We start from the raw sequence: 12,406 nt of genomic DNA, 5'->3' as shown, positions 1-12,406 counted from the left end.
GGAAATATATCAGTGGTTTCACCATTCACTTCCACTTCTTTATCTGGTAGGCTGTGTTCAACTGCCATGAGGAGGCTCTCTGGATGGAGGATGAAACTTTGCTAACTAAGATGCTTTTTACTGTTTGAGATTGAATACAAAATATTGCACCTTTGGGAATGGCTGGGTTACATTAAACAAATTCCTTTTCCTCAAAACCCAATCATTAACATTTTTAGACACGGCCTGCATTGATTAGGCTATTTCTTGTATGTATGATAAACATCAACATAAAAAAAAATACAGCTAATTAAAATTAAAATAAACAAACAAATAAACACTGACTCCATATTTTCATTTTGTGAGGGCGTGCTTTTATTGTGAAGGTTAGCGGAAGTGCGAAGCCGGAAGTTTACGAATGTGGACCGAGAGAGTCACATCTGTGCTAAAGGTTATCAAACATCCCAGAGACAGAGCTCAAAGGTAAGAAAGCTTACGTGCACAACGAATTTTATGCCAAAATCAAACGTTTTCCTTCACGAGTGGCGTTTTGAGTTTGTAGCAGCCCATTTATAAGTGCGTAGCTGTCATTGAAAAGTGTTCAAGTAAGTTCAAGCTTTAGTAGCTTACTGGACTCTATAAACAGTAAATCAAATGAGATGCAATAATCCTTATATTAAAACCCTATACAACTGTTTCTGCTATTGAATTATAAAGCTGTTCAAATGTGCACGTACGCAGTGGACTTTCTGAACTGACATGAACTTTGCACCAGCAGTGATCATGTATTCATGGCTAAAGTTTAATCAAATGTGTTATTACCTATTAGTTATATGAGATATTCTGTGACTGAGGACACTGCTCTGGCGCCCGTTTTCACATAAACTTATGCTCAAGAGTTTTACCTTGATTCTGTCCTCAAGATTTTATATTGGCATTGCATGAACTCTTGAGATTAGGCGTTACAAAAGCTGTAAGCGTTATATGGTCGCTCAGATCTTTAGATACATGTACTAGAGTGTGGTCAGGAAACTTCTTACTTAGCCCTGCTGTTGCATTTCAGTGACTTTTTGCCAAGATGAGTGCAGAAGTGGCAGACCTCCCCGGCGGGCCGCTTGACATCTACAGGAATAAAGCCTCATTCAACTGGAAAGACATGCTGCTCTTCATAGAGGGGGACGAGATAGTGGCGTTTAAGGTAACTTTCCAAATGAACGACCCTTTATTGTGTCATTTGTAAATAATCGTCAGTCCATTCTTCTGTTCCTCTGCAGCAAAAAGTTTTCCGGACCCTTGAGCACGACCCGGTCTTCGCTCGCCGGCCCGGAGAAGACCTGCCCGTAGAGAAGATGAGAGAGCTGACGTTCCTGAGGTACGAGCAACTAACTGCAGTGACGTCGTCGTAATACGCACTGTTATTACACTAAACTGCACCTCGACAGGGTGAAGCAGCTTTTCCGCCATGACTTATTGCCTGACGATGAATTTTATGGCAACCCTTGGAAATATATTGTTCTTAACGACTGCCTCGGCATGTACGACTGGGCGGTGTCTGCCAAGTTCTTCCTCAACAAAGGGGTGAGGTCGCTTGCTCTCCTTCTCCACTAAATGACATCTATCTATGCACCCACTGTAGATTGTTTTATAAAGATTAAGACTTGGTGAACATCATCTCGTTCTAGATGTTTCGCAACACCATTGAGAGGTCTGGCTCACAAAGACACCACAAATACTTAGAGGATATCGACAACATGACGGTAAGTGTGTGTTTGCTTCAAGTTATGAGCAATAATTATGGATTATTGTTTTTGGAAATACACTTGGACATGCCCAAAAAAGTGGAGCATATTCAGTTTTTTTTACATTTGTGTTGTAATAATCGATGTCAATGAAAGTGTAACACCTGTGTCACTGTGTTTGCAGTTCTTTGGATGCTTTGCTCTGACTGAACTGAGTCATGGCAGTAACACTAGAGCCATGAGGACCACAGCCACATATGACCCCAGCGCTCAGGTAGGCGCAAAGCGACAGCCATTAAATATTGCGGGACCACAATGAGCTTTCAACGTTTTCATTCAGGAGTTTGTGATCAGCTCTCCTGACTTTGAGGCGGCTAAATTCTGGGTGGGGAACCTCGGGAAGACCGCGACCCACGCCATAGTGTTCGCTCAGCTCTACACTCCTGACCGAGTGTGCCACGGGCTGCACTCCTTCGTCGTCCCGGTTGGTTGTTTTGTTACAGTGATTTTAAAAGATGTGGGCAATGATTGTAAAGAAGATCAAGGTTTTTTCACTTCCTCCTTCTGTGTTATGTGGTGGGACAGGTGAGGGATCCTAAGACGCTGCTGGCTCTGCCTGGCGTGATGGTGGGAGACATGGGCAAGAAGCTGGGCCAGAATGGATTAGATAATGGGTATGTTGCCGGACAGGAAGGAACAAAGTTGCAACAAAGTTTCACCATAACTGTTTTAAATATTTTTTTTTTTTTACTTTATTTTCTATTCCAGCAATGTTTTGTTGTAGCAAATTCACACCAAAAAAAATTATCCTCAATCTGTAGATGCAATTATTAAATTAACCAGTAGGTGGCAGCATGAACCTGCAAAGAATGCTGAGATTAAAACTGACTGAATCAAGAAACTTCCATTCTTTTGCATCTATCCTATTTTACTCCAGTTCAGCTTTACCCACATCTATAATGTACAGCCAGTGTTACGCCTCATTTGAAAGCTAAGACCTACAAAACTGATCTAAACTGATCTTTTCCTTGCATTGTTGCTGTGTTGTCGTCACTTTTCCAAACCAAACCAAACATGACTAGTCACATTTTACTTTGCCATTGACTTTATCATCTGTGTTTGACAGGTTTGTGATGTTCCATAATGTGAGGATTCCTCGGGAGAACATTCTGAATTCCACAGGAGACGTGACCCCAGACGGCCGCTACGTCACGCCATATAAGGTTTTTCATAACATTTGATTCTCCAGCCCAACCCGTCAAAACTCAACTTAAATGACTTTCTTCATTAGCGATTTGTTGATAAGGATTCCCGTGTCATTCCTTCAGGACCCTAACAAGCGTTTTGGTGCGTCTCTGGGAGCTCTGTCTGGAGGTAGAGTGTCTATCACCAGAATGGCTCTTGTCAACCTGAAGCAAGCTCTGGCCATTGCTATTCGCTTCTCGGCCACTAGGAGGCAGTTTGGCCCCAAAGACACGGAGGAGATCCCTGTCATAGAATACCAGCTGCAGGTTTGCATACTGTGGACATAAAAAATATATATAATCAATAGATATCATAGCTGTTCTTCTGTGTTCTTCTAAACAACATCACAACACCGATTTAGCCACAGCAGGAAGTACCAAAATGCTAATGCTTATATGTGTTTGTTTTCCATAGCAATGGCGTCTCATCCCATACCTGGCTGCAGCGTACGCCCTGGAGCACTTCAGTAAAAGCTTCTACATGAACTTTGTGGAGTTCCAGTTGGGACTGCTCCAAAGGGACAAGAGCGAAAGACAGGTGAGATTTTGTCTCACTCACTATTGTCACTACAATAGTTCCTGTATTAGTTTATTATATCTTTATTTAATGTTTCGTTTATTGTCGTTTTGAGGTTGAGATTAACATGATTATTTAAGCTGCAGTTCCCCCACAAATACAGTAACCCGGCCTGCACTGTGTTGTGTGTTGCAGTCAGAGCTGGGCAGAGAGATCCACGCCATGGCCTGTGCAGGTAAACCCCTGGGCTCTTGGACCGCTCAGAGGGGCATCCAGGAGTGTCGAGAGGCCTGCGGGGGACACGGATACCTGGCCAGTCAGTAGCACTTCATTAGAATAAACTGTTCAGTGGAGAAGACCATTACTATTTACTAGGGGTGTAACGGTACGCTAAAATTGTATTCGGTTCGGTTCACGGTTTTGGAGGGCTCGGTTCGGTTAATTTTCGGTACAAATAAATAAGAACTAACAAAATTTTTCTTTTGAAAAGCTGCCAATACACAATAGAATTCTTGCATAAAATGAATAAAAGTGACCCATTTGGGTGATATTTTAAATAAATTGCACTCTTATAATGAGAGTTACTGTAACTCATGAGAACCATGTGGATTCAACTCAACAAAAAGGCCACAGTGAACGGCTTTTTACTCTCGTCTACTCGCCAAACTACTGTCCGGATACTCTAGACTCACCAGACACAGTAAGAAGAGGGTTTAAATGAGAGTGAGGCCCAGAGTCTGCGCAGAGAAAACATGAGAGCTGCGCCCGGGACACAGGTGACATGATGCAACCGCGGAGGAGCCGCGCATGAGGCGAAGCGAGCACCGGGAGACAGACGGCCGAGCGGGACATGAGCGGAGAAGCACTCGCGCTTTGGAAGAGACAGGGGGAAGGCGGTCGGTCTCTCCTGCTCATTCACTTCACCAGACTACTCCGTTTTGGAGTTATATGTGGCGAAGTAGGCGGAGAGTGAGTGCGCGCTGGAAGAGCCTGTCCCCGTAACAACAACGCGTTGATTAATCAGTGAAACAACACTACGTAGTTTGCGTATAGGAAGAACTGGCTCTGAGCGCTGGTGTAACTTTTTGGCTGAAGTGCGGACGTGACGGGATATTGTAGCGAGGCTCAAGACTTTTAATCAAATACTTAAAGCCAGCGCCTGTAGTTTCTCTCGGCTACTCATGCAGCTTCAATGTACGTCACTCAATAGCGTCCGTGCGGAAACTCGCGTAGGAACTTTGTTCCGCGGCACTTAATATGACGCTAATAATAAATTTACATTATTTAATGAAAATAATACACCGAAACGGTACGCAAGTGGACCGAACCGAACAGGCCGAACCGAACGGTTCAATACATCCCCGTGAACCGTTACACCCCTACTATTTACTGTAAAACAACAACATAACTTTGATATCTTTGTGACAGTGAACCGCTTGGGTGATCTGAGGAATGACAATGACCCAAACTGCACGTATGAGGGAGACAACAACGTCCTACTGCAACAGACCAGCAGCTACTTACTCAGCTGGCTCCACAGCAAACAGCGCAGTGAGTAGAGATATGTAGACGCTGTTGATAATAAGTACATCATAGTAAATCTGAGGGTGTTATTCTCAATATGTGTTATTGTAGAACAGGGTCGTATTGAGTCTCCTCTTCACACTGTGGATTTCCTGAATGATTTCCATCAAATCTTGGAAAGCAAGTTCACAGCCTCGACAGAAGTGGAGTGCATGGACTCTGCAGGTAAGATTGTATTTGTCACACTGTTGCATTTTCAAACTTAACTCATGATTGCATGTTAATGTATTTGTGTTTTATTGTTCACCCTCTTGCAGTGTCTGTGGCGGCCTACAGGTGGTTGGTGTGCTTCCTGTTGGACGAGAGCTACAATAGGCTTCAGCAGCAAAGGAGCATGGGAAAGGACGAGTTTGAGGCTCGCAACAACAGCCAAGTGAGACACTAAAGCAGGGGCAACATCAGGCCCGGGGACTAGGGCTGGGTGCCATTAAACGATACCATATGACAATACTTTAGGTACTACAGCAGGTACCGAACATAGGATTATATCTTTAAAGACAACATTCAGATGATTTTTTGGAGAATACAATTGAAATCAAATACCTGTTAATGTCCAAAAATACAAAAATGTTGCCAGACCTTTTGAAATTTTCCCCAGGGGAGCACCCCCAGACCCCCTTTTTTGTCTGTATAAAGTACAACACTAGCATCTTTTGACTCGTCCCTCCGCCAGGCAAACGACCCCTGCACTGAAGGATTTGCACTGCAGAAATTTGGTTTGTCTTCCACGCTTCTCTTAAGTCCACATCTGTTCGGGATTAATGAGTCACTGAAAGCTGCGGTGTTTGCGGGAAATGTGTCAGTAAATGTAATTAATTTCATAGCCTTTGTTTTGACCGTAGACTCAAGACAAACATATTCTGTTACCGTGTTTTGATAAAGCAAAGATAGTTTGACCTGCGAAAGTCTGACTGGTCACTTTGAAGCGTAGAGAGATCACTAAAGATCAGTTGTTCTCTGTGGTTTCCCTTCTAAATAGGGGTTGTGTGCAAAGTAATGTCAAAACAATCCCATTTCATTACATGCATATCTTTGTCATCACCGTTGTGTTCAGGTGTACTACTGCCGCTCCCTGTCCATGGCCTACATCGAGCTTACCTGTCTGCAGAGGTTCGATGAGCTGTCCAGAGCAGAGGACACTCCGGCTGATCTCAGGGCGGTTCTTCAGAAGCTCTGTGGCCTGTACGGACTGTGGAGCCTGAGCAACCACATGGCAACACTGTACCAGGGTCAGCATTCACACCCACCTTACACAACCCAATGACATGACAATTCACTTCAAGCTGATATCTACAAGGACAACTCTAAGTGCCTTATAGACTCTTGAGCAGATAGTGAAATGCAATGAGAACAAGAGAACAGAGTTAATAGTTTCATAGGAAAACATTAGTGAGGGAAGAAGTCTAAAATTTTCCTTGGAAATGGAGTAAATGAGAATATACAGAGAATAAACTCATTTAGTGGTAGATTGTTCTTTTACTGAGAGAAATGTCCTGCTGCATGACAACCAATAGCGATAGTTATAATACCTTTCCAAAAGTAGCATACACAGCACTTTGGAGTCACTGTTTCCATGCTGTATTTTACTTTTCATTTTCTCAGGATTTCTACAGTAACATTGGATTTATGAGTAACATTGAGAGGTATTTCCCTCAATAGGGATTATTATAAATCCCTTTCCAAAAGTAGCATATATGGCATTTTGGATAATTACAGAGGCAATGCATTTTGTCCTTGAATATTCTGAGGATTTTCACATATACATGAAAAAGGATTGCTTCTATGTGGGTCGAAATGTGAATGTGGCATTACTCAAATGTTTTATGGTTCAAAAAATTATCAATGGTTAAGTTATGGTTCACTAATTGTTTATTCACCCCACAAAAAAAATGCAAAGTAGAAACTTTCTTTTCTCCCTCTCTCTCTCTCTCTCTCTCTCTCTCTCTCTCTCTCTCTCTCAAATGTACTTTAAAGGCAATATTTAGCCTTTTTAGTCAAAATTAGACAAAAGAGGGATTTTTACCGTCACAGTCGTCATTCATTACCCCTTATTGTCACATATTGACAGGATTGATCATAAACAACATCAATAAATCATAATACAAAGCAAACTTCACGCATCAGGCTTATTTTGCCATAAATGACCACTTTTAACATAGTTTTATGGGCCAAAAGAATGTACCTACATTCAGGTACAGGGCCTTTAAATGAAAAATAAATGTATTCAACACAAATTTGGAAAAGTATTGAAAGAGTTGACTTTTTATATGCTGTAGTTAAATCCCACCACTGAGAGAGACTCATTTCCATCACTTTAATTACTTCACGTTCCGTTGCATTGGGGAGTCATCGAGTCTGACGGCGCTGTTGTTCCTCTGCAGGCGGTTACCTGAGCGGACGTCAACCAGCTGAGATGATCCAGAAGGCCATTCTCTCCCTCTGCGCACAGGTAAACCCACTTTAATGCTGAAATACTGTACAAACTGTTATGACGCATACAAGGGGTAAGAAAACGTCTTAAGTTTCTCCATATTTGAACGATTACAACAAATAAATGGTTGACCTCAATTCATTTCTTCATCTGCATAGCATCTGTTATAAATGATGGGGAAACACAGCCCATTCCAGCCTCCGAATGTTTACTATATGTCATACCAATGTGAATAGTTTTGTTCCCACAGCCTACAGTTCCTCCACTTCCAAAACAAGCACCGATACGTCAAGGAATCCTATCTTCGAGCTTTCTGTGCTCATTTGTCTCTTTTATAGTTAATTTAGTAAAAAGTGCTGAAAGTTACGTCTGCACTTTGTTATCATGGGTTCTGTTTTTTATTTTCCCTTGTAGCTGAAAGATGATTCTGTGGCGTTGGTGGACGTTTTGGCTCCTCCGGACTTTATCCTCAACTCTCCCATCGGATACGCAGACGGTCAGGTGAGGACGCGCCATTTATCACAGCAGGAACCAACGCCACAGTCAAATTCACCACTGCAGCCCCTTCTACTACAGCCCCGCCCGCAAGCTTAGCGCGTGACAGATAGCCCCTCGAGGTCCAGTCGTATCTGAGTCAGCTGGGCTTGGTCTAAATACTGGAAGGAGAGCAATATCTCTCTTCCAGGAACATGACGTCTTAATTAAAAATCATAAATGTTGTTTGACAGCGGCTGGTGATGACGCTAGTCTGAGAACTGGTGTTTTGACGTCACTCGAGACTTAGCGAGTGCGTAGTTGGGCAATAAAGACGTCACATGCGCTCGAGTCGGAGTAAACTTGCTCTAATTCCCTTAATACGAAGTTGATGTAATATTTCCTGGTTCTTACACTGATCTCTGACACTGATCTCATTTATAAAAGTGCACTGGTTATTGTGCCAGCTGAAATGCTCATCTGCATCGCAATAGTTGCTTTACTGCCCAGTAATAGCACAGGATGGAAGTAGCATGGCACCTAAATGTGCAATAACTATGGCCTGACCAATATATCGGCCGGGCGAGATTATCGGCCAACAATAAAGGGACTAGATGGCATTTAAAAATGTTAAAATTAAGTATTGTCCCTCCCCTTTATGTCCTAATGTGTAGAATGAGCCCAAACCGATTCACCACTGCCTGCACCTGCACTGCCACTCAAAAAGTTGGTATTTTCGGGCTGAAATACCAACGACTATCTCCATCGTCATAACATAGAGACTGTCACTATGCGTAAGACCTGAGGTGGCAGTGGCGAGTTACTCCGCCGGGAAGCATTGTGACATCACGTTGAAGATTTGCGTCTAAAATTGCTCGTCCTTTTACTGAAAATGAGGGAGCTCATGCATTCTTTAAAAAAAAGAAAAAAACTCTTCATCTTAAAATGTATCCACTGGTCAGCTGCCATCTTGTTCTGTGTTTATTTAGAGCATGGTGGGAAAATGTATGGAGTGTCATAAGTATCAAAATGTATAGAGTTATATTAGTGTCAAAAATGTAGCCATGGTATGGAGCTATTTTTTTCTTATTATATTTTTTTCTTTTTGCTAGTTTTTGATTTTAGACAACCTCTCTATTCTCTCAAAAGCTGGTGTGAAAACGAGGGCTGAATGGGCACATTAATTAAGCTAACAAGTGAAAACAATGTTTGCCAATAATATCTTGGCGCTTCTTGAATTCTGCCACACAGAGAGGTCGGTCAGCACGGTTTAAAAGATAAAAAGCTCATGAAATTAAATCACTAATGATATCGGCCTATATATGAACTATTGACCTTTGTGAGCCCTTTCATACCGGTATCGGACCCCAAAAATCCATACACATATGTACCTGATTTCAAGCTAATATGTCTAATAATCATAAACGTCACTCTAATCCTAACCCAGTATAAAAACTAAGTCAGCAGGAAACATGACTAGCATTTGTTTGGTAACAATATGAAATCTGTCGTACAAATCTTCCTGCTCCTCAGCTGGCCTGCTCCTCTGGTGAACACACTCTTGTCTTCACTACAGTCTGATCAAAGCAGTGAGTGAGTGTGTTGTGTCCACAGCTGTACAAGAACCTGTGGTCCACGGTGCTGCAGGGCCCCGAGGTGCTGCAGAGGCCGTCCTGGTGGAAGGAGTTCTGCTCGCACAAGCCGCAAGTGGGCTCTCTGCAGGCCAAACTGTAGGAGCCACTGACGTGAGCCAAATATCTGCACAAGGGAACAGCGTACCTCACATTTATCATGTTGAAATACAGAGCTCTACGTGAGTGTGTTCTATCTACTCTCAGAAAACAACGTGCCTTGTCATAAATCCTATTTATAACGCACACATGAATGAATTTAAATGGTTAAATAACGTCCAATGCTATAATTGTATCATAAATGTGCCAATATGCAGCGGTCTGTAACATAGGAACATAACTGCAGTGTATTGCATTTGTTAATGATTATGTAAATCATGTATATATTAATTTAAAGGTGTTTTATACAGATGTTAAGCAGGAGGCGTCAAAGTATGGACTGTTTCTGAAATGACAATAGGAAAAATAGTGCCCTGCCTTTTTAAACAGATGAGATGAAAAGTCGTGGGTAATGTGGCCAATATGTCATAGCCTTGTTAAATCTAAACATATGAACTTTGTGGTGCTAACGTCTGGGTGATTCAGCAAATGTTTGGAAACGGCTCTGCTTTTGTGTACCCAGGAAAAGTGGATTAACTGCAGGTTTTAAAGAATAGGAAATGCTAACGTTTTGGCCCAGAAAGTGTAGATTTGATACCCCTGTAATAAACACCTGAATGGTTTATGTTTTATATGATTTTAAAATGATCAATATTCTTATAATAACCTGAATAAAACATACAATATTGTTTTGTATGCATTTGTTAATCATCATGCTACATTTTGCCTTTCTATAGATGCAACATCAAAGTTTTAGGCCACTCAGCAGGACGGTCCAGGTCCACGAGTGCTTCACTGTCTGTGACTCAAACCACAGCCTGCTGTAAATAATCTCAAACTCTCTAATGACAAACCAGGGCATCATGAACGGGATTTTCCCCTTCTCCCTGTGGGGCACGGCTCACGAGACACAAATAACTGGATAATCCCACCTTAAACATCTCTGCATTCTTCCATAGCGCCACAGACTGAGGTTAGCCATCAGACTCCACAGTGGCTAATGCTCTGATTTTCTTTCAAACTTTGCCCTGATTTATTAATGTGCCAGTGATTTAGCCTTAACCCTTCATGTTTAAAATGTGTTTTAAATTAGCAACCTATCTGTTCCATTAATTGAAGAGTAGTAGCACACTAAATTTGAGCTAGGAACGTCTTAACAAATGTCTTGCATTCCTCAGAGTTAGTCCGTGTGGAACAGTTTTGTCTGAGCGGCTGCGGCAGAATGTGGGTCACTGTTACATCACCAAAATAAATACACACATTGTCTGCACTGACCTATAAATGAGGGGAAAAACACGTGTAATTGACATATGAAAGAAAAACAGCTTGGATAATAATAGAAATGAAAGCTCTCACTGTCATGAGTTATTTTTACTTGCTCAGTGAGTCGAGCAATTGTCAGAAAGACCTGTGTCCCCTATATTCACTGGGCTGTCACACATTATGTTATATTTAAGTTGCAATGGTTTGTTTTGTTTGTTTCTTTTCATTTCAAAGACGCTGTGACCTACAGCCTTCAACATGGACAGTGTCAATATTTGAACCCCCTGAGTTCCTCTCAGGATTAAATACAAGGTCCTGGTTGGAGGTGACATCAGCTCAGAGAGTAGAACGACCACTGTCAAAGGGTGTCGCCCTGTGATCCAAAGGTCCTGAGTTCAAAACTCAGTCACATAAACTCTGACCCAAGACCAGTGAAGATACAGCAGCTCAGACGCTGGCTGCTCCAAGTGGAGTGTCCAAGTAAGTCCTTCGCCATCTTAAAATGGAGGCATTTTATTACTAAGTTTTATAAAAGAGTTCATTAAGTTTCTGAAGTTCATAGAACAACCACAGGCAGAAGTCAAGCTGACAGGACTTGAACCTACAATCACAGAACTGGAGAAAATCACTCTAAATCCCTGCAGCTTAACCACTGAGCCACATCATTACACTAGTTTAAGCTGTCATGAGTTACTTTCACTTATTATGGATGTGCACAGTTCATTTTGCTCAGATTAATGACATTTAAAGAACTTTAATTGGAGATGGCAGTAGCTCAGTGAGCAGAGCATATGATCAGAAAACCTTGTGCCGGTAAACTTTAAGGTTGAGGGTTCAACTCATGCTTCGATAAATGTTTTTTCATTGACTTTTAAATGATGATCACCAAAGGCAGAATCCTACCAGACAAAGACAGAGGCCAGATTTGAACCCACAACATCAGAGACTCTTCTCACCCTCCACCTTAACTGCTACACCACAGGAACACACACTGAGCAAATCCATTTTTAGTTAAATACATCAATGTTCACAGTTCATTTTGCACAGCTGAATTTCCTATGAAAACTGTTTTGCAGTGGCTTTAGCTCAGTGACAGTAAGAGCTGTATCAGTTGTGATCTGAAGATTAGCAGTTCAACTTTCTCACGTTCCTAGTGAGTTTTATGCCATCAGGCTCCTGGATGGAGGTGACATTAGCTCAGGATGTGGAGCACTGGGTAAGACGTCTGGTGTCGCCCTGTGATCTAAAAGTCACACACCTGGGATAGTGCTCAGTAGCTCATATACTGGACTCTCCCCATGTGGTCCACCAGTAGTGTTTTCAAAAACAACAGTTCAGAATAACCACAGGCAGAAGTCAATGCCAATTTATCTCAAATATTGTTCACAAATCTGTCTAAATCTGTGTTTGTGAGCACTTCTGTGTCAAGAGTATCTATCAAACCT

At 42.0% G+C, this 12,406-nt stretch overlaps 1 protein-coding gene across 3 annotated transcripts; it reads left to right on the top strand.

The window, feature by feature from the left end:
• Positions 1–352: 352 nt before the first annotated feature.
• On the top strand, positions 353–10,703 carry acox3 (acyl-CoA oxidase 3, pristanoyl). 3 transcript variants are annotated; one of them, XR_013794073.1, is made up of 20 exons: positions 353–476; positions 1,058–1,177; positions 1,254–1,351; positions 1,422–1,557; positions 1,662–1,736; positions 1,903–1,992; positions 2,059–2,202; positions 2,304–2,392; positions 2,845–2,941; positions 3,047–3,229; positions 3,378–3,500; positions 3,675–3,795; positions 4,908–5,030; positions 5,115–5,228; positions 5,321–5,436; positions 6,118–6,292; positions 7,445–7,512; positions 7,909–7,995; positions 9,583–10,211; positions 10,279–10,703. XR_013794073.1 is itself a non-coding variant. In XM_079580483.1 (19 exons), exons 2-19 carry the CDS (start codon positions 1,058–1,060, stop codon positions 9,700–9,702), a joined length of 2,079 nt encoding a protein of 692 aa, XP_079436609.1. In that variant the 5' UTR covers positions 353–476; the 3' UTR covers positions 9,703–10,702. The 3 variants fall into 3 exon arrangements, 2 of the variants coding, with proteins under 2 accessions (XP_079436609.1, XP_079436610.1); XM_079580483.1 differs by having other exon boundaries at positions 9,583–10,702; XM_079580484.1 differs by lacking the exon at positions 353–476 and having other exon boundaries at positions 859–1,177; positions 9,583–10,703.
• Positions 10,704–12,406: the final 1,703 nt, after the last annotated feature.

This window comes from Gobius niger, assembly GCF_951799975.1.
Source record: "Gobius niger genome assembly, chromosome: 21".
NCBI classification, from domain to species: Eukaryota; Metazoa; Chordata; class Actinopteri; order Gobiiformes; family Gobiidae; genus Gobius; species Gobius niger.
The sequence above is the reverse complement of the archived record's forward strand: the minus strand, read 5'-3'. Positions and strand labels throughout refer to the sequence as shown.

Coding starts and splice junctions, on each gene's coding strand:
- acox3 (XM_079580484.1), top strand. CDS start 1,058: ATGAGTGCAGAAGTGGCAGACCTCCCCGGCGGGCCGCTTGACATCTAC. Junction 1,178..1,253: donor ACGAGATAGTGGCGTTTAAG/GTAACTTTCCAA, acceptor GTTCCTCTGCAG/CAAAAAGTTTTCCGGACCCT. Junction 3,230..3,377: donor TCATAGAATACCAGCTGCAG/GTTTGCATACTG, acceptor TGTTTTCCATAG/CAATGGCGTCTCATCCCATA.